Raw genomic sequence first — 22,994 nt, 5'->3', positions numbered from 1 at the left:
TTGCCTCCGATGTCAAAATCATTTGATCAGCTTTGGGTACAATGAAGCTTATGCAGGTATTCCTCAATTTATAATTATTAAATTAGTGACAATGACACTGAAAAAAGTGACATGCAACCAATTCCTGGACCATCCCTATAGACACATGAATAAAATTTGGGTGCTTGGCAACTGGCTTGTATTTATGAGAGTTGCAGCATCCTGGGGTCATGTGATTGCCATTTGCAACTTTCCCAGTCAGCTTCTGACAAGCAGAATCAAGGAGAGGAAGTTGGGCAAAAAAGGGCATAAAACTGGGCATATCTTATTTAAAACTACTTACAGACTTACAGAATCTTACAGAATATCAGAGTTGGAAGGAACTTGTAGGTCATCTAGTCCAACCCACTGCTCAAGCAGGAGATCATATACCATCTCTGACAAGTGGCTGTCCAATCTCTTCTTGAAAGCCTCCAGTGATGAAGCACTACCTTGCTTAGCAATGAAAAATTTGGTCCCAGTTGTGGTTGTAAGTTGAGGACTACCTGTATTATCTTTTTTAAGGATGGTGCTCTTTGCTATTCTGCTACTTATTCTCTCCTTCCCTTTAGGAGGATGCACGCTCTTTATCTTAATATTGCCAATAATATATACACTGAAAGAAAAGATTGACTCCCTGGATCCTTTTCCAAATGTTAGTAAATAAGTTAGTCTGCTCAGAAATCTTCTATCCTGTTTGAGGTGTGGATAATATCCATCTTGAGTTTTCCATCTCCAGGTTTTCTATCTAGGAACAGCACTATATTGTGTAGCAAATCAAGGCAATTAATTAGGTCATTTATTTATTTATTTATTTAATTAATTAAATTTTTATACCGCCCTTCTCCCGAAGGACTCAGGGCGGTGAACAGGGCATATCTTAAAACTACAAAAGTACAAAAGTTAAAAAAGAATTAAATTATTGCCCACAATAAAAACAATAAAATATATATATAAATATTAAAACCCTAAGTAATTCCCCATCAGGCCAGGCCAGCTTGTTCAAATAAATGGGTCTTTAACCCGCGCCGGAAGGAGCGGAGATCCGGTGCCATCCGGAGCTCAACCGGCAGCTGATTCCACAAAGCCGGAGCGCCCACAGAGAAGGCCCTCCCCCTGGGGGCCACCAGTCGACATTCTCTGACTGGAGGCACCCTGAGGAGGCCCTCTCTGTGGGAACGCACGGGGCGGAGGGGAGTCGACGCCGGCAGCAGGTGTTGGCTAATAGAAGAATAATTTAATCACTTATATCCTACTTTAGGTAGTTGAAGAAAAAGAAATAATACACAAAACAAGGAGGAGGGTTGTTTGAAGAAAGGAGATTGAGAATACACTAATGTTGTTCAGTAAAGCTATTAATTGATTGAATATTAATATGAAATTAAAGATATTTTTTCCTTTCCTTTAAAGACCATTTAGTAGTTAGTAATTTGGAAAAAGTAACCTGTTAAGGAATGAGGAAAGTGATTAATGTTTCTAAAGAGCCAAAGGATTTTCTCCCTGAAAATATAAAAAGTTGTATACTTATGCTGGTCTCAATGTTGCATTAAGAGTTGAAACTTGGGACAGAGCAGATGTTGTGAAATACTGCTTTTTATTTAGATTAAAGCTCAGTGAAGATTACTTGATTATGTGAACAAAGATTCACATCTTTTAAAAACTCTATCTCTTCTCACATCAGGTTGTATCAGAAAGTGTTAAAAAATGATAAAATTCAGAAGTATAATACATTATGTTTAGCACTATCTCAGGTTTTCACTGATTTTATTAACTTTGAAATTGAGTTACACAAATATTATTCTGCTAGGTAACTAACCCTAGTTTTACCTAAAATGACTTAGTGCTAGTGATCTATGAGAAATAGGTATTAGCAGATTTGCTGTGTTTTTCTTTGTAGGACGCACGTCAGAAATTCCGTTCAGTTCTGACAGAAGCTACAATAAAACTGGATGAACTTGTGAAGAAGATTGGAAAATCTGTAGAAGATTCAAAGCCTTACTGGGAAGCCCGAAGGGTTGCTAGGCAGGTAAGAATACAATTGGAAAAAACTATGCAATTACTTGAATGGAATACAACTTTAGAGGCACAATAAAAACACAATGATATTGTTTATAGCACATGATCTCCCTGCTATGATGCTATGATGGGTATTTCAACTGTATGCTTCCTATGAGACAGTGACCTTTTTCTCCTTCCAAGCGGGATGAATACCACCCACGCAGAACTTATCTACTAAAAGGCTTGTTTATTCTCAGTTCCTACTACTAATGATCACTGCAAAATTTCTAGTAATTCATTCATACTTCTTCACTGCAGTTATTGTAAATGCATCACAATAGAATCAATTATTCTCTTTTTCTTCAATTATGACTTATAGAAAGTTGTACTGTAGATTTTTCTTTCTCTAAGCAAAAGGAAAAAAATAATGGTGATATCACCTAAATCTTTTTCATACCGTATAATGGAATTGTGGGTGGATTCACTTAACTTGTGATAGCCAGTCTGAAAATATTGCAGCCTTCCAACCAGTGGTGGGATTCAGATATGCGAACAACTGGTTCTGTGTGGATGCCACTTCTGGAAGTCCATTCTGGGCCTGGGCAACAAAAAAAATTAGCTACCGGTTTTGCTGAATTGGTACAAACTGGCTGAATCCCACCACTGCTTCCAAGTGAGCTAACAAAAAAGTGAATTGGCACAAACTGAATGTGAATGTTCCAAGGCAGCATATTATTGACTTATTTTTGAAGATTTTCTAAAGCTGCTCCCTGGATCTGCTTCTAAAATGAATTGAGAATACTGCCTAATATACTTGTCAGTTATCGATTTATTGTGCTCTGAATTTATTACTTATTTTAGAACAATGTTTCTGCAGACTCTGCAGAAGGGAGAAGTTGTGACCTTTTCTCTACTTGATCTCCCCAAAGCTAAAAAGCCTAATACATATTGTCTATTCCCTTGCTAAATCTGCAGCTATTCTGATCTTGTTGCCCTCTTCAAAAGAATGCATGGTGGTTTATTGGGAGCTAATTTGCTTATGTCTGACTTCTGTATATTCATGGTATGGCCTAAAAAATACAGAAATTTCTTTCTGTGCCCTGAGATCTTTTTTTAGTTAGGAACTCTATTCATACAGATGTTTTCAATCCTGATTTTGAAAGCACCAGACTAATCTATATATTCATTAAAACATTACTTTTTGTAGAATTTGTGGCAAACTAAGTAATGATATGAATTGTACTGTCTTGAACATTTGTTTGGAGAAAAATAATCCTATGTTAGTGAAAATTGTAGAGTTGTACTTTTGGGCTATGAGCTAGGTCATTTTCGGTATAACAATGGATTAATTTTTCTGATGCAGTTATGCTTCTTTAATTGTTCAGAATCCACCGAGTGGCTTTTTGAGTATTTTCTTTGCCTCTTGAAAAATACAGTTTTGGATCCATGAAATATATGCATGTTGTTGAATAAAAATTAGAAGATGCTCCTGAAATTCATTAAATGCTATGGTAGCTTAAGAGTTCAGATTTTAAGCTAAAAACTAGAATGTCTCAATTCACTGATTTTAAAGAAGTTACTATTTCTAAGGGAATAAATAATGGTGACTTATTTTACAGTATGTTATCGTTATATCTAAATATGTAACCATAACTATAAGTTTTCCCAGTTCTTATAGCAGCAGGAAGAATATTTATATTACATTACATTACATTGCATCACACGGCACCGCAACTGTACTGCACCATACCATACCAACATGCTCCTAGAAAGTCTGTTAATTAACCAAGCATACCAAAGCTATATTTAACTTCCTTTTGAATAGGAAATTCTCTCAACCTGGTTTATGGAAGCAAACAAACAAATAAAAACTGTTCCTTACATAGTAGGAAAATTAATAGGGAAAGAAAGAGGAAGACTACTAAGGTATCAATTCTTAATCTATATGCTACTAAAACTCTCACTGTGTTTATCTGTTTGTTTGTCCCTTCATGTTAGCCCAAACAGTACATTATATTGCAACAATTTTTGAATCAAAGTACCCAAAATCCACTAATTTGAAAAATGTATAAAAATAATCTAGTACCCATTACTCCTGTGCAATTGAAATTTCTACTATGCTCAGTCCAGCTTTATTTGCAAAGTTGTGGCTGTGGCAACATCTCCTCGATCATGAGATTGTGGTTTTCAATTCTCCTTCTCAGCTTCCACAAACAAAGTCAGTGGGGAAGCCAGCAGGAAATTGGTAGTCACTGCTGCCCCAATGCTTTTTTGCCAACTTGATGTCTTTCTCTTTATCTGTAAGTAAATACTGGCTTATTATTGAAGTTCATTTGCTAGAATAATTATTTTTCTATTTATGACCAGACTATTCAGCACTGGGATAAAAAGTATGGTTGGAGTAAAATATAATGTTCATTCTGGTTACATTAGATTGTATTATCTTTTTCTAAAAGGTTGAGTTACCTTCCATCATGGGTTGAGGTATCATTAGTATGTTGATAATACACTACTGCACATTTCTGTTTTTGTGGAATTAAGCAATGTTGTGAATGTCCTATCTTTGGAGAGATCTGGATGGAGAACATCAGGATTCAAATGAACCCTGGGAATACTGAGTGGCTTTGAGCTTTGGGCCCGCTGATTCTAGGAACAGAACAGAATAATAGAGTTGGAAGGGACTTTGGAGGTCTTCTAGTCCAATCCTCTGCTCAGGCAGGAAACCCTATACTATTTCACACAAATGGTTATCCAATCTCTTCTTAAAAACTTACAGTGTTGGAGCATTCACAACTTATGGAGGCAAATTGGTCCTCTGATTAATTATTCTAATTGCCAGGAAACTTTTCCTTAGTTCTAGGTTACTTTCTCCTTCATTAGTTTCCATCCATTGCTTCTTGTCCTGCCCTCAGGTGCTTTGGAGAATTGTTTGACTCCCCCTTCTTTGTGGCAACTCCTGAGAACACTGCTATCATGTCACTCCTTGTCCTCTTCATTAAACTAGACATAACCAATTCCAGCAATCGTTCTTTATATGTTTTAGCCTCCAGTCCCCTAATCATTTTTGTTGCTCTTCTCTGCACTCTTTCTAGAGTCTCAACATCTTTTTTACATTATGGTGACCAAAACTAGATGCAAAATTCCAAGTGTGGTCTTACCAAGGCATTTTAAAGGCCCTTCATCCAGATCATTTATGAAGATGTTGAAGAGTACTGGGCCTAAAACAGAGTCTTGAGGTATCCACTTCACACTTCCTTCCATTTAGATGCAGTTCCATTGGAAGAGTACATGTTGGGTGCAGTTGGTTAGCCACTTATGAATCCATCTGGTGGTGATACTGTCTGATCCACATTTTTCTATCTTATCAAGTAGTAGGTTGTGGTCTACTTTATCAAATACCTTACTGAAGTCCAAGTAAATTATATCCACAGCATTCCTCTGATCCACTAATGTTGTCACTTTGTCAAAGAATGCAATAAGATTTGACTGGAATGATGTGTTTTTGAGAAACCCATGTTATGACTTAGTTTGTCTCTAGGTGCTTGCTGATTTGTTGCATATTGTGTGGTTTTAGCAATTCAATATACCTTAAATATTTTATTTAGTTGTGATTTTTTTCTTTAATGTGCTTCTTATGGGAATGACCATAAAGGTATTTTTGAACATACCGTATTCTAGGATTACATTTGTTCCAAATTCTCATAATGACTTGTCTATCAAAATTATTTCTGACATCTACATAAATCTTAACTTCATCATACTGTAAGTAGGCATGCCCCCTAAGTCTAAAATCATGCCCTTCCAACTCCAGTAAACTTGTATTTCTCAGCCTTACCCATTCTTTCAACCAAACTAAGCAACAGGCTTCAAAGTACTCTTTCAGATTTAGTAAGGCTTTAGCATCAGGCAGGACCTTGTCCTTAACTTTCAGTCTTTTATTTTACCAAACAAATTTAGATATCTCTTTTTGTTATTGTTTAAATTGCAAATCTGCAGTGAGAATAGATATTTTTTGAAAGGAGAATAGCTTTCCTAAAGGCTGTTCTAATCTTGAACCTTCAGATTTTTGTTGTTTTTGTCTTTTGCGAATGTCTGATAATATTTTGAAGCACATCCGCTTGAGGAATCTCTTTGGGTGACTTGATATAAATCCAATTCAAGGTCAATGTAGAATTCTAGGAGAACGGAAACCAAGCCTAATTCAAAATTGCGGAGAGGAGGGAAATGGTTTCCTGTCTCTAAATTGTGGAAGTTAGTAATTTGAGATGTTTGGTTTCCTTGTTTTGTTTCAGCCTTAACAGATTGCATTTCTTTGGTATCCATCCCTGCTCTAGAAACTGCTTTCTCCTAATAATCAAACCCATCGCTTCCTGTGTATTATCAAAAATTATTAACATGGCCTTAAGGGTGCTTCAGATTTGCTGAAAGGCTTCTATAGTATCTAGAGAGTATGTCAGACTTACACTAGACATACGTCATAAGGATCATAAGTCTTAGCGAGTCTGCTAAGAATTGCAGCATAAATATGCTCTGCTCTCCAGACTTATTTATGAGATGTGTTGCATTACAAATGACATCTGATATGGGTTTGTGTTATTTGGAATAAAATGACTCACAAGTAGCTGCTGGAGACTTCTGATGTTGTTCTTTCAACTCATATGGAATATGAGGTGCAAGATTTTTTTTCTATTTGCATCAAGGTTTTCTTACGTTGATACATTTTCTTAAAATGCTTTTTAGGCAAATTATAATTTTTTATTCAACTTCCTCAAAGATCTATCTGTGCCAATTAGATTTGTTTCTGGTAACTTATAAGACCAAGGCATTGTAAATACAATATAAAACATGAGCAACATGGATTCTTGTTTATTGTTATGTAATTTACTGGTTAAACTTGTGATTAATTTTATGGATAATGTATTTAAATAAAATTTTGCTGCATGCATATGTTTGTATCCTAATGTTTGGCTCTATTTTTGTACATTTGTACATTTATATGCACCTGATCGATTTCCATGAAATCTACTTTTAAGAAAATGATTTTTAAAATTACAGTACTGTATACGAATTCAGTCTAAATAACAAAGATTGAACTTGAAGTGAGAAGCTGATGGTAAAAATTTCTCTGCAGTCATTAGATTGACAATTCATGCTAACTTTTAGCCCTTTTGATCTCCTGTGGAGCAAATCAGATTTGTATAAGTTGATTGAGAATACATATACAAGTAAAAAACTCTGAAGTATTATGCGGGTAGTCCTTGAGTTACAACAGTAATGGAGCCTGCCAATTATAGTCACAAATTGTGATAGTCATTAAGTGAGGAACTCACGTGATTGCCTTGCTTAACAACCCCTACCCTGTTCTTCTGGGTGTGGTCATTAAGTAGAGCATAGGTACCTCGGAGGTAAAGGAGGCCCTGGGAGGCTAGCACAAGCCCAGGTTTGCCTGCTTGGGCCTCCCAAGGCTTCCCCACGTTCCCTTGGCACTCAGAGTCCTTCACTTGCAGGCCTTGAGCTTCCTTCCCATCCAACCACTCATCTATCTGGGAGAGCTCAGACTAGCTGCAGTGCATGTGAAGATACTGCAGCTTGCAACCTTGAGCTTCCTTCTCACCCTGCCACCCATCTATCTAGGGGAATTCAGATTGTCTGGAGTGGGCAGAAAGTAGCTTCAGATTGCAGGCCTTGAGCTTTCTACCCACTTAGCCACTCATGCACCCAGGGCCAAATCCAGGGCCCAGCAGCCCCCAACTTTTCTGTTTTTTGCAGCTTCTGAGAGGTTTCTGGCTGATGCGAAGCTCAGTGTAGGAGATGATCAGGCTGGCCAAAGGGTGGGATGTGTCATCGGTCTTGAGTTCCTTCTCCTGCCCACAAGAGATCTTGAATTCTGTTGACCCTTATCTATCAATTTGTTTTGACTGTTAGTACTTCAGATTCTTGTAGAGAGCAGTAGCGTACAATAAACCTATATTCATTTGAACTGCCTGGACTACTGATTTCCTCAGCTTTCCTACAGAGGAAGCCTTGTGGGAACCTCATGTTATTTTGCAAGCAGAGGCTATTCTCACAATCATGTAGGAGGTCCTGAAATAAATTCCCCTTTCAATTTAGCCAAATATAGCAAACAAATTTGGAATGTAATTCTGCATTAAAATCACAAAACTTCAAACAAATTTAATAAAAATAATTTATTGTATCATGGAAAGCATATTTCAAAAATGCATATTTGGCAGAATTCAATATAAAAATGTGTATTTGAGAAACAAAAAAACATTGGTTATGATTTTTAAGCAATTAAATAAAAAAAATATAAAAAGATATTTACCGTAGTTGGAATGAAACAAATTGAAGTAATGACCCTTCATCCATTCCTGTGAAAACATGAGCTGCTGAATATTTTGCATTGTTTCTCATACTAGCCAGATCAATTAGCTGTTTATTTCTTTGATTCACAGAAACGTTTTTACTCTGGCTATTTGTTTAGGAATCATCTTACTGTGTTCTGTTTTTGTAGTTCACTGTCCTGATTTCTAGTTTCCATTTTTTTCATTGAAAATTATTTTTCTATAAGTCATGTTCAGTCAAGTCTTGGTTGTGAGTAAATTATGTAGGATAATGATAATAATAATAATAATAATAATAATAATAATAATAATAATAATAATAATAATAATAAGTTGGAAGGGACCTTGGAGGTCATCTAGTCCAACCCCCTGCTCAGGCAGGAAACCCTATTCCATTTCAGATAAATGGATGTCCAGTCTCTTCTTAAAAACTTCCAGGGTTGGAGCGTTCACTGCTTCTCTAGGCAGGTTGTTCCACTGGTTAATTGTTCTAACTGTCAGGAAGTTTCCCCTTAGTTCTAGGTTGCTTCTGTCCTTGACTAGTTATATATATAGGTTATCAAGGGAAAATATTTTATAAGATAATAATTGCAGTCCTAAGATATCAATCAGCTAATGCCGGTAAGAAGTACATGTTACAGAAGATTCTTTCATGTTGTGTGTATTGTGTGTGTGTGAGTATTTAGCACCAGCTTTTCTGTAATTTGTCAGTGGAAACTCCATCAATGTATTATTGCTAATCATGTGAATAAAATAAAGCCTTGGGAATAATGACTGTACACTGTATAGTCTGCTAACGTTTAAGCAAATAAATATTTGGCTTCTTGCTAATAACTTTAATGAATAGCCTCTGCCTCTTTTCAGTTGTGATAAGTCTTACATCAATAACCTATGAACTTTTGTTTGTGGGAAAAGTTGTCTTTACAACTTTCTATACAACCTTGGATTTTTTTAAAAAAAGTAAAATGACTATATGAACCAACTGAACTGCTTTTTTGGTATTGTTCCAAATAATATTATGGGGTATTTTCCAATTTATCTTGTGTGTGTGTGTGAGAGAGAGATCCGTTGGAGATTAAGTCTCTGAATTAATTTATATAGATTGGCAGAAAATGTCAGTTACAATTATTGTTTGAAACATTTCCTTAAGAGACGGTACTATCAGTAGATACACAAAGAAGAAAAAAGTCAAAGGAAAGTAAGAAGGGTCATTAGATGAAAACAGGTGGATATTTATTTATCAACAGTGTGACTGACTTTCTTAGCAAGGTTCTGACAAGAGGTATTTTATTGACATCATAGTTTAGCAATATCTGAAGGGCCAAAGCTTCCCCACTCCTATATTAGCAAAAAGCCTCCTTAATTACTAAGTAATTAAATTGATGGTTTGTAGCAAGATCTGCTTATTTTTGGATTATATAGTTCTACATTCAGCATGAGAGGATAGAGGACTGGATCAGATTTTATGCTATTAGAGTAGTTAATAGGAATTATTAACTGCTCTAAAGATTATATGTTATTACCTAAATCGGATTTAAATATACACGTCTTAAATCTTGTTGATTTTTTGGGCTTGCTTTAAATAGAGCTAATCTGGATCTCAAAAGTTGGAGATATTACTTTTAATTTATTAGAAAAGTGATGTTTTAAAATAGGTTTTCTGCACTCAATGTGGTGTCTTAGCAACAAGATCTGATTATGTATATGAGCACATGACCTTGAAAAAAATTCTAAGTCTTTTCATGCTAATGGAACCTCAAATGGTTAATTAGCTAGCATCTATAGTTGCAAAATGGTGGTTTAAAATTGAATGCTATAATATACAATATTTTTTTTTAAAAAAAAACATTAACAAAATAGTTTGAGCAAGCAATTCATAGCCATGACTTGGTCTTATATTTTTGAGAGGGAAGAAAAGGAACTTTATCATCAAAATGTGAAGGAAAGCTGGTTCAGCCCGAACGTATAGCATCCTACATGAATTGTCCTTTGGATATGTTAAAACTATAGAATAACTTGTACATTTTTGGAGACAATACTGAAACAAGCAGTGATCAACACAAATCTACTTAATGATACGATGAGATGGGGAATGTTACATATATAAGCAGGATATAATCCTTCAATCAATAGAAATAGTTACTGGCGTCTATTGTACTGACATTTTAAAATCAGCAAATGAAAATCAGAAGAAATCATTGGGTATTATTTATCCCTTTCCTTCTTAAGTTCTACGTAGATCCAGGGCTTTTTTCCTCATAGAACGCTCAGAACGGAGTTCCGGCACCTTTTTTGGATGGAACCTTGTAGGGTAGGCAAGGCAGGTTGTATGACATGGGTGAGTTCCGGCACCTTTTTCTTTTACAAAAAAAGCACTGTCTAGATCAATTTAATCTTTCATTGCAGGCTCAGCTAGAAGCGCAGAAAGCAACACAGGATTTTCAGAGAGCCACAGAGGTGCTACGGGCTGCTAAGGAAACCATTTCCCTTGCAGAACAGAGGCTGCTGGAAGATGACAGGCGTCAATTTGATTCTGCATGGCAAGAAATGCTCAACCATGCCACACAGCGGGTAGGCTGTATTACGACTCTTCCTATCAGTTTTTAAAGTATTTTAGGCAAGATGGAATTGATACCTTACAGAATATTGCACAGGTTCTCTCACTTACTTCAGAGACAGTAGATATCAGTAGAAAAGCAGCAAGACTGTTTGCAGGTAAAGTAACCACAGGTTAGTAACAGGTAGAAAAAGGCTGAATCTCTCTATGATTGATTGGCCTGCAACTGCACAAATAAATAAATTGACTTAAAGGTACATAACTTGTTTCTTCAGGTCTTTCACCCCTAGCCACCAAAACGGAATCCACCCATCTGAGTGCTGGCCATCCTTTTCTCTTTTTTTCCCATTTCCCCAGCATTACGATTATCTTCAGAAAACTAGGAGGATTGATTTGTAATAATTATTTAATATTAAACAGACTTTGGGCATTATTTATGATTAAATTAAATAGCTATTTTTTAGTAGGCTCTATGGCCATTGTTAAAAAGAAAAGTAATTGCCTTTTTAGAAAGACCTGGATATAATAATCTAAATGGACTCTTCAAATTCAGCTCCATGATTCTGTGATTGAGTTTAATTTACATGGAAGTTTGTCATTTTTTGCATTTTTATAACATTTTAGTCAAGTGGCCAATGGGATGTCAATAACATTAATAAATTATAGCAAGATATTTACAATTCAGATTCCACTGAGCCCTCTTTTTTCTATGCTATTTTGCCAGATATTACTTAGACATTTGAGGAATATTGTTACTAAAACAATAATGTAATAGCTTAAACTCAAAAATATTTTCATAACCCTTTTTAAAGGTTATGGAAGCAGAGCAGACAAAAACTAGAAGTGAGCTTGTACATAAAGAAACAGCAGCCAAATACAATGCTGCCATGGGCAGAATGAAGCAGTTGGAGAAGAAGTTGAAAAGGGCTATCAACAAATCCAAGTAAGTTTAAATCTCCAAGGGATCGTGTGAAGTTGTGATTGTTGAGTGTTTTCTGACATATGTAAATAGAACCATGAGAAACCATGGGAAATGTCAAAGGCAGCCTTGAGTCATAGACTTCTTCCAAATGCTCAGAACAGAACAAATACAGAAGGCGTCACAAACAGGAAATAAATATTATGGGATCATAGCTCAGCAGTATATAGTATGTGATTCAGTGCAAATCATTTAGCTGTGATATTGTCAGATTAGGGATTAAAAAAGTCTTGCTTAAAGAATTGTTCATAAAATCTTCTATCAATCTGTATTAGCAGTTATGAGTTCTCTGGACCAATGGTCTTAGTCAATGAGCCTTAAGTTGTGGTTTAATCATCATTGTAAAAATAAGAGTTGCCTGAAAAATCACAGGAAAACTACATTATAGTTTAACCATTGTAAAAAAGACCTGTTTGATGAATCCTGCCTGGCCCTCATATTTAGTGCTTCATTTATCTGTTTGGGCTACTATTATCCTGTGCTTCGAATGCCTTTCAGGATGGTTTAAAAGCATCTCTTAATCAAATTATGTTAGCAGCAAGTTTATGGCTCAAGGCTGGTAAATGAAACTATAACATTATTTTAGTAGTTTTTCTATTATGATACAGCACTGTGTTAGATACCATTTTCCACTCTCTGCTATGCTGTAACAACAGAATGATTTAATCCAAAGGGCTTTCAGATTCTGGATCAGAAGCTTCTGGGAGATCCCAAGCAACTGGGCAAGGTGGATCCGGTTTCATTTAAACTTGATCTCACTTGTACACGTAGAAAATTTCCAACATTCTCCAGGATTTACTCTTTGCTGTCAGACCCACTAGGTAGATTAGATCAAGAAGACAATTCCACAGGAAGGCTAGAGCTAATTTTATTAAGACTAGCTATAATAACAGAATCTTGCAAATCTTATTGCGTTTTATTTCTTCCTCCTTCGTGCAGTTCAATAAATTGTCTATTTGAATCACTTCTGAATGTTATCTGGATGTTCTGAACTTAGTGTTTCACTCCTCTTTGCCTTGACAGTGGAGTATCTTGTATATCTTCAATATCATTGTTCTTAACTCTCAATATTCTATTAGGTAATTGAGAATCTGTGTACTGTTATATATAGATTAAATTTAGGTATATTATCTATTGCTCAACCCCAAGCCCAATGAAATTATTATTTTTTAGCTGGGTAGAAGTGTCACACAAATTCATTAGCATAGTATTACGGTATGTTTTGTATAAACAAATTCCACATATTGTAATGATAGGATGGTTAGATTATTTCAACAGGATGGTAGATGGCTGAATGGATGGGAATTAAAAGGGAGTGCATTGTTCTTCTACCAATAATAATGCTATTATGTTCCCATCCTTATAGGCCTTATTTTGAACTCAAAGCAAAATATTATGTACAATTAGAGGTATGTACTTTTTATTTATTTTATGTAGAAGATAAATATATGTAGTTCTGGACTGAGTTGTGGAGTCCTTGATTCTCTCTGTGCTTGGTTGTTTGCAAATAGTTCATTAGCCAACTAGGTATTAGCATCAATGTGAATTATTGATTTTTCTTATTTAAAGCCATCTGACTCCTAAAAAACTAATAGAAAAAACCCTCATTCACATTTGTTGCTGCTGTAGCGGCTGTTTCATTTTAAGAATGATGAAACTTTTATAGATGTGAAATTTTCTGTATAAATGGGAGGTATTGTCTTTTGGAATTTGAGGAAGAATACATAGCATTTAGCATATTTATTTAGTTCTAATTAATTTTATACCACCTTTATAGGAACCAGATTTTTCAAAAATTTAATTATAACGTATTAAAACAATAAATCAAGAAATATATTAAGTCTTCTCATAGGACAGCTGACTCTATAGAGAAGGAGACAATTTAGTTTCTTCCGCCCCCTCACCCCCCGGGAACATTTGCTATTATTTTTTGTAGTGTGGGGAATGTAGACAATACTGTATATTTCAGTAAGGTGGAAATTTTGCTGTGGGTAATGGATAGTAACCTTTTAGTATGGAAATGTTCTTCTTCCTAAAAAATAGTTAACCTGCACATGTGAAGTTGTGTATAATTCACTTTTGTATGCTAATATTAGAAATATACACCCAGGATGAAAAGCATCTCCACCTGCTATAATAATCCACAAAACTGTATATATATATTATGTTTGAGCTATAAGCTTTCAATCAAGCCTTCAATGAAGCTAGCACCAGAACTAGAAAGAACATTTTCAGGATAATTTCTTTATCTAGTATCCTCCTTAGGTGTTGGACTCCCATAATCAATCATCCCACAAGGTATTGGATTGTCATGCTTGATGAATCAAAGAAATCAGTCCAATATGGTGGGAGGATCTTAAAATTGGATGAAGTTATTTTAAAGTTAGAATACTTCATTCTACATGCTAGATTGAATGATAAGACATTTGTGTAAGAAAAAAAAGAGTTCAGTTCTCTGTAAATCTGCTGATCGTTTCAGCTTTATTATTTTGGTGAACAGCTTTATGGGAAAGCTGGGAGGTGTTTTAGAGGGCCCCTAGTGCCCTAATGCAAGTCTTTCTTCACTTGAAACCTGTGCAATTTATTGTATATGGATATTTAGAAGGTTTTCTTTGAGTGAGGAAATCTTTTTGATGGTTTTATTAGCAATTAAAGAAGATAGTGGATGACCTCCAAGCAAAATTGGCTTTGGCCAAGGGTGAATACAAAACAGCCTTGAAGAACTTGGAGATGATCTCTGACGAGATTCATAAGAGGCGACGAGCTTCGTCAATGGGGCCCAGAGGATGTGGTGTTGGGGCTGAAGGCAATAGTACTTTGGCAGAAGACCTTTCAGGATGCAAGTTAGACTCAGATAATGTTTCCAGTAAGTAGTAGAAAAAGGTATAGAGTTTTGGCCATGTCAATTTTTTTCAAAGGTTATATCAGCAACTAAGAACTGGTCAAAAAGTACCAGGTGTCAAGGAGCCAATTATAACAGTATAATTAATAGAGTGCCAAAGTGCTTTTCAATTTTCCAAACAATTTTTCCCATTAGAATTTCTTTTTGAGGTGTGGTTGAAACAGGGCTTTTTTTCTAAAAAAAAAGGTGCCAGAACTTTCATCTTGTTAATCTTTTATTTATATAATTTTATTTATATATTTATTTATATAATTAAACAATTATATATTCAATTCTTAACATACATTTAATTTATTGTATTTAAGGCAAATGTTCATAGAAAATTCCAAACTTTTGTCGAATTCTCGTCTGGTAAATCATCTTGACTCCTTTCCTTGCTCTTAGTATCTATGGCCGAACGACGTCCTCTGAGTAACCACAAATCAACGTACTTTGAAGGATCGAAAAGTCTCAGAGGTGGTCTGACAAGTTTGATAACAAAAGTGCTGAAATTGTCGTAGTCTTTAACGAAGCTCTTGTTGGGGTGGCAATTAGATTCATCTGTGAAAACCCACGTTCACATTCACTTGAAGAAATAGGAATGGTATTCAGAGTCTGTATCAAACGCAACAGTTTTTCTGGATATGTCTTTTCGAGAATGTATTCACGGAATCCACAAATCATTTCTCTTTCATTTAGTTGCAGTCTGATTGATAAGTTTCTAATTTCCACTTCTCCAAATGTCAGTTGAGTATTAACATCTTCAGGCCAATGTTTTTGATCAAGTACGTGAGACTTTGCTATCATCTTTGCTATCAAGTAATCTTTTTTCAATTGACACTTTCAATTTTGTATAAAATATACTTGGGTCAATGGGAGGATCCTTTTTTGAATCTCTTTTGTGAAGTAAAACTCCACGAAAGCGAAGATCACTTACAGCAGCAACAGCACAATTATAATAGGGCCCAAAGTTCTGTCTTCTTTCTTCAAAAACTTGTACCAGTATTTTTATTTTCTTATTTGCCTTATACAAGTTGATGTTGCGGTCCTGTAGATCCAAACTTAAATCTGACAATTCTTGGAGAGCGTCACACATCAATCCTAGGTCCAATAAAAATTCTGTAGATGTTATTTTTCTTTTCAAGCCATAAGTACACTTATCATTTTTATCTCTTGTAGGATCATGCATTGCTTGTTCAAAATGATACACAAGGGATTCAAAATTATTCCATGCAGCCAAAACTGTACGCAAACTAGATGACATCCATCGGGTACTTAAAATTCTTCCAATTTTCAGCAGCTCAGTCCCCAGTAATTCTGCACATGAATGCAACTCTCTGCTATTCTTTGGTGAAGCATGGTATATGACATTCAGTTTATCAATAAATGATTGGAATCTATTTATTCCTGAAGTTTCCTTGGCAGCATCACCTGCTGATAATTCTAGTCTGTGATTAGCACAATGCCAAACTATAATAGAAGGAAAACATTCTGACAGCAATTTTTTCACTCCACTTTTACATCCCATCATCACAGCGGCGCCATCGCATGCCAGAGAAATCAAATATTTTTTTCAAATAATCTTCTGTCATCCCATAAGAGTAAAGACATTGGAGTAAGGAATCAAATATTCCTTCTGCTGTTACTCTTTCAAGTTCTACCAAGTCCAAAAACAAATTTACTGGTGAATTCATTCCCATACCTTCGATACAGCATCGAACAAATACTATGAGGGTAGTTTTTTGCTTATTGTGGTTGATTCATCAATTATCAATGAAATTTTATTATTGGATCAAACAATTTCTTTAACCACAGTTTTCCTCATTTCTTCACTTATATGATTAACAATATATAATCTTAAAGGGCTTGCCATTGTGATAGAAGATTGCTACCACTGCTCCAGGGTTTGGCTAACTTAAATATGCATAGCATAATTAGATTTATTATTGCTGCTAAAGCTATGGATTGTCTTCTGTCCATGGGAGGGAAGCTTGGTAGATTCTAAATTTCATAATTTTAGTTATTCCTTTGTGGCAGGGTATATATGAGAACAAGCTGCAAAGGTCTTTAAAAACATGTTTCTTACATATTTATATTTTTGAATCATAAATATTAAATCTTTTTTCTTTCCAATGATCGAAACTAATGCTTTAGAAATATAATTTCCAGTTTTAGCTACAGCGAACAAGCAAATTACACTAAAGCTAAATTTAACGTTACTAGTTAAAGATATTTACTCTATTTCAGAATTACCATTCTTTCAGTCACAATCTTATTCCTATTCAATTTGGCTGATTTTAAAATGTGATGTAAAATCATAAGCACATAAAAAGAAAACAGCAGAAACAGCTGCAAATTAACTCAACAGTTCTATGCTTAGCAACATTTCCATTTAATCAAAGTCCTTGCTCTTTCCAAATCTATTTCAGGGTTTACTTTCTATATACACAAACAATGGGAAATGAGTTTCTAGGCTGGTTCAAATTTTTTACACATTCCAAAAATTTCAGGTAATGTATCTGTTCCATATAAATATAAAAGCATGATAGGCTCTGTATTTGTACAATGGCCCATTATCTCAGTGTGCAGAAACGTGGATAACTACAAACAGAAGTTGCAAGCCCTCTCCTTGACTTCAGAGTCATCCTGGTGAGATAGTCAGCATATAAATTTAATAAATATTTTTTTTTCAAATGCCCTTATCAAGAATTGAATTTGAATGAAGTTTCAGAAAAACAAATGTTCTACGCTGGTGGTACTAAGCTCCCAAAGATCTAGCATGGGATAAATGAATTCTTCCTAATAAAAATAACTTCCTGCCTTTTTCTAATCATCATTTCTTCCCTACAGCAATTTGAAAAGTAAAACAAAGTGAAACAAACCACTACTCCCTCCATGCAGGGAAAATTTCCTTGAGTCATACTTGGATATCCTATTTGCAAATAATATCTTACTTACCTAGTTGAGATGGTATAGTTGGGGAGCAGGGAGGAGTGCAAAATTCCTGCCTTCACTGCAAATTGCCTGTGCAAAATTCGCCTGCTGGGTCTTTTGGCAAGCTCAGCAGCAATTCCTATTGGCTTCCAAAAGCCAATAGCATAGCTGACTCAGGAATTCTGGGAATTGAAGTCCATGAGTCATAAAAGAGCAAAGCCTGCAATAGGCTTAAGCCAATAGCAGCACAGCTTGTGCAAAAGCTTTTTTTTTTTTCAAAAAAGGTGCCAGAACGCCGTTCTGAGCGTTCTGTGAGAAAAAAAAGCCCTGGGTTGAAATTGATTGTTGTGAGAGAGTGCTGTTTTCACTTTTTCTGTTACGCAACTGTCTGTGGCTTCTAATGTTTTGAATCTGATAAAAGTCCTTTGGGAGGGTTTTTGTTAATGAAAATTTCTCATATTTAGTAGAAATATGACAAATCAGGAATCTGGAAATCCCAGGAGAGATGATTGTACCATGAAAAGTAGGACAAGCAACATTCTCAGCTTTGTTGTAATAATAGTAAAATTTTGCCAAATCTATTTTCAATTTTGACTTTGTTAAAAGTTTCTTAAAAACATACAAATTGGTTTAAAATAGGTATTAAACTATTTAGTACAATTATCCATCTATGAAAATTGGAGAGTTGATTTCATAGGAGCATGGTGGCTCAGTGATTAGAATGCAGTATTGCAGGCTAATTCTGCTGACTGCCAGGCTTTACAGTCTGGCTAGGACAGGGCTTTTCAACCAGTGGTACGGGTACCACCTGTGGTACATTGGCACTTGCAGGTGGTACGCGACCATCCTAGAAAAGTGGTAGCGGGGAAAGGGAATGAGCTGAACCGGTGGCAGCACCGCACAACCCTGAGGGTGACGGCTAGAACTTCACGGCTGTCAGGGCTCAGCGGAAGCGCCAGGATCAGCACCAGGCTCTAGCTGGAGCTTGGCGCTGATCCTGGCGCTTCTGCTGAGCCCAGAAGCAGTGCTGATCAGCTGGAACGTTGCAGCGTTTCCAGGGTCTTGTGATTTACATTCAGATCCTTGGCAACTGATTCATATTTATGATGATCATAGTGTCCCAGGGTCATGTGAAGTGACCAAAACCTGCTGCAACCATCCAGCAGATGGGGGGAAAAAAAACCAAACATACCCACCCACCACCCACCCCCACTGCCAATCCTCAACAGAAACGCTCAAAACAATGAAAACCTCGGACAGGAGGAAGAGCGCTGCCGGGCGGCCGGCCAGGCAGGTGTCTTGCTCGGTTGTGGCTTGGGGGGCACTTTTTTCAGTGCCATTGTAACTTCGAACAGTTACTAAGCGAACTGTTGTAAGCTGAGGACTACCTGTACTTCATCACTTTTTTCCTTTTTTTTTTGATCATCAATTTTTTGATCCCTTGCTAGGCGACTGGTGGTACTCGGATGTTGCCATATCCTAAAAGTGGTACAATGGGTGAAAAGGTTGAAAGCCCTGGGCTAGGACACCGGACATGGCTAGTATTTTGAAAATAGATGAAGGGTAGGGGTTTTTTGTATTTACCATTCTCTAGCTGAACCTTTCCTTTGGAAAATGACGACATACGTAACATGAGTGTGGATGCAGCTGATTTATTTTTATGACAATTCACTTTTTTCTAATGGCCTTCGGTGATTGGTTGAGGAGGGTAATCATACACCATTTTTATATTACCACCTAGAAGTATCCATGAAGTTACCTAGAATAGAGCTTCTGTCAAAGTAGACTTTACCTTTTTCCTTTTGGCAAGAGGTGATAGTACTCTTTAATATATTGCCGAGCATAAACAATAGTTGGTTGCAGTGGTTTGGGATGGGGGAACAGAAGTCCTAAACAGGGGAAAATAATGCTGAATTTTGTTTTATTTGTTCCAAGTTAATGAGGATTGTATTATTCTGTTAGTTGTGATTGAGATGGCTTATAAGCATGTTTATTCGTTAATTAATTAATGCTGATTATTTTTTTTAACATTTTCACAGTGGCATCAGAAGTATTTGAGGATGACAACTGCAGCAGCTTTGTGTCTGAAGACTCTGAAACTCAGTCTCTATCTAGTTTCAGTTCTGGTCCCACAAGCCCTTTTGATATACCAGCTCAATTTCTTCCGATGACTCGTCCTAAAAGCTTGGATTTGTCTAGCCCTATATCATTATCTGAATTTGGTGTATTTCCTCTATTGGGACCTCGCAGTGAATGTAGTGGGGCATCCTCTCCTGAATGTGAAATTGAAAGAGGTAAGTTGGCTTAATGAAGGCATAGATCAATGCAATACAGAGATAAGACAATGGCTAAGGACAAACAATGCAGATGTGAGATATGTAACTCTGGGAACAGTATATGCTATTTTGTTGCTGTATTTCAAAAGGATGTAGAGAAAGCTAGAAAAGGGAACAAAATGATCTGGAAGTTTTTAAGAAAGGTGATAATTTTCCATGCATTTTGTAACATGCAACTTCTCAGCCAGATCTGCACTAAAAAGCATAAAGCCTGGTGATAAAATTGTATGGTTTTGGTGGCCATCAAATGCAGTGTAATCAAGATTGATAGGACTTTCCAAGTTTAATGGTTAATTAAAGATCTTTTTGGACTGGATTCAGAAGCACACATACTTTATAAGCGGAGTATGACTCCGACCCAAGTGTCAGAATCCATTTATATCATATTCATAAATGGAATGTTTCAAACATTATTCCATGGATTCTGCCATCTCCCGAAGAGAAGAGAATGGATGTGTATTGAACCGGTATTAGGCATTTCAAAGGAAAGGAGAAGCCTTTTGAACTGGGGAAACAAAAGGGGAAACAAAAGGGCTAGCATCTGGCTTGTGTCACGGAAGAGAGCAATAAACATGAAAGGTCCTAAGTTCCTTTTTCCCACGAGAGGGATGATACGAGATAAAGGATGGGGGACTGACCAAATGGGGCTAAGGGGGGTTAAACCGGGAACTCTTTATAAGGGTTTAGTTCGTGGAATAATATTAAGTCCTGTCTCGTATTCCTACAACCAAGCATGTCATAGTAAAGATTCTTTTTGGAATAGATTTGACTCCCAAGAATTTTGTCTTCCTAAGACGTGGTTTGGGGTGGGTCCTGGAATTTTACCCTTTATAGTCCAAAGCTGCAAAATATTTCCATCTCATTTTCACAGGAGACAGGGCAGAAGGAGCTGAGAACAAGATACTTGACAAAGTGAACAAGAATAAGAGCGTAGACAGCAGCTCTTCTTCCAGTGGCCCAGTTCTGGACAATCGGTTGAAGCAACTTTCCCTACAATGCCTGAAAGGCAAGGATGGGGTTTGTGCAGACAAAATAATAGTACAAACTGGGTGAAGTAATGTCCGGAGCCTAATGAGGAATATAATTTATTTATACACAACTGTTTTTTGATTGTCCAAACCTTGTGCCAATAACTAATATATGCCAAATTTTTGTCTTTACTGTACAATAAAGACTTACACAATTGCTGAGGGCTAAAATATGCGCATTTAAATATATAATAGAAATCTTGGTCAGGACAGAAATTGCAAAGGACAGAAATCTCGATCCTTGTTAAGACGTTTTGTAACAGTTTGGGAGAAGCAATAATTAATACCAGTCCTCTGTGAAGTTTAGGCCATTCTGGCACTGAGGGCAAAGCCAGGTTTGGAGGATTAGCTGGTGTCTTATTTGTGATTTGAGCTGCTGTGTAACACCATAAAATTCCAGGATGCTAGCAGCAAATCCTTTGAAATACCTTGCATTGTATTGTGGGTTACCAAAGGAAGCTGCTTCATGTAACAGAATTTAAGATATCTTTAGTCTTCCTATAGAATTCACGAGTGTTGATACGTTATACCTCAAAGGTAATTAGAATGTTAATATTAATGCACAGGATCCTTCTAGCTTTTTACATGGCTGGGGGGAGGATGGAGATGGGAAGTAGTTTTGGTTTATATATTATGATCAAAATGAAATGGGCAGTTGGAAACATTAATGTAGGATACCACTTTGTTGTGATACCAGTTATGATAATCACTAAGCATAGACAGGAAGATTCTTCCACAACCCACCAACTAAAAAAGAGAAATGTTGCCATAGCTTTGACATGGGGAGCAATTTCTAGTATCTCTGCATTATCAAGCATTTTTGGAGTAGTTAAAAAATTAAAAGTTAGTATCCTTTAAGTAAAAATCCAAATAAGATAGAAAAGAAGTTGAAGCATGTTAGCAAGAATTGGTATTTATGCTAGTAAGAAATAGTAAAAAGCAGAGTTGCTTTACTAGTTAACATTTCTAAAAATTGACATAGGTCATCCTTAATGAACGTATTTTTTGAGCATTACTGATTAGCAATATCCATTTTCTCAGTATTTGTTTATTTGGCTTTTGTTTTGTCAAATGTTATGTGTATATTCTTAAAACAAATGTAAAAATTATTTCACACTAAGCCTCCTCTGCTCTTTTGTTTTCATGTGTAGTATGTTTATTTTTAATCTTTACAACTTCATTCTTCAAATATATATATAAGTCTTCCATATTGTTTTGGTTATACTTTGGCTGAGGATCTTTGCAAGGAACAATGGGAATGGTAATAATAAAGTGAGAACTAAAAATGTTAGTAGTGAGTCTGTGTCTGTGTAAGGTGCTATATGTAATAAAATTTAGTTTGGGGATTGCCTTTATAAAAACTATGAGATACAAAATTAAACTGTTTTGTTTCGTGGGTGTTGTGATATTTAATCATTTTCCTGTGGCAAATTCTGGCCCTTACACATTACCAGCAATCACCAACATCCTAGTTAAGGGATAAGTGACCATTTTCTACAGTATATTTGCTGACCTGCTATAAAGACAATTAGGGTTACCCTACACAACTTATTGTACTTTTTTGTACCCTTCCCATTTTATTTGCAATGCATTGGCTGATAGTCATTCTAAAAGTTTTCTGTGGTAGAAGATGCACTGCCTGTGCCTGTACTGCAGAGGCCCTGATCACCTAGTTGCTAAGTGTCCTGCAAAGAAAACTTTTCCCTTGCTTGGTGAGTTTGGCTGGTTTGGCTTGTAGTTTTGCCACTTGTAGAGTGGCAGCAGTGGTAGAACTGCCTCTAGGCTTCATAGGACAAAACCTCTGTGAGGAAGTGAACTTTTGGCTTCTTCCCTGGTTAATAATGTGACTCAAATAATGAGAAAATTTCTAGATTTATGGAGTGCAGTTGGAATTAGAGAAGAGCTACAGCTTGAACACA

At 36.1% G+C, this 22,994-nt stretch overlaps 1 protein-coding gene across 1 annotated transcript in view; it reads left to right on the top strand.

Moving 5' to 3' along the window:
* The window catches only part of SH3BP5 (SH3 domain binding protein 5), a 49,434-nt gene extending 26,877 nt beyond the window's left edge, over positions 1-22,557 (top strand). The window contains exons 3-9 of the mRNA XM_081342995.1: positions 1,916-2,044; positions 10,767-10,931; positions 11,730-11,860; positions 13,263-13,305; positions 14,543-14,762; positions 19,751-20,005; positions 20,919-22,557. Of these exons, the coding sequence (XP_081199121.1) occupies positions 1,916-2,044; positions 10,767-10,931; positions 11,730-11,860; positions 13,263-13,305; positions 14,543-14,762; positions 19,751-20,005; positions 20,919-21,100 (1,125 nt within the window). The 3' untranslated portion in view covers positions 21,101-22,557. The remainder of the gene's footprint in view (positions 1-1,915; positions 2,045-10,766; positions 10,932-11,729; positions 11,861-13,262; positions 13,306-14,542; positions 14,763-19,750; positions 20,006-20,918) is intronic.
* The last annotated feature ends 437 nt before the right edge of the window (positions 22,558-22,994 follow it).

The sequence above is a fragment of the Vipera berus genome, assembly GCF_964194415.1.
Source record: "Vipera berus genome assembly, chromosome: Z".
NCBI classification, from domain to species: Eukaryota; Metazoa; Chordata; class Lepidosauria; order Squamata; family Viperidae; genus Vipera; species Vipera berus.
This window is presented reverse-complemented; position numbering and strand designations above follow the sequence as displayed.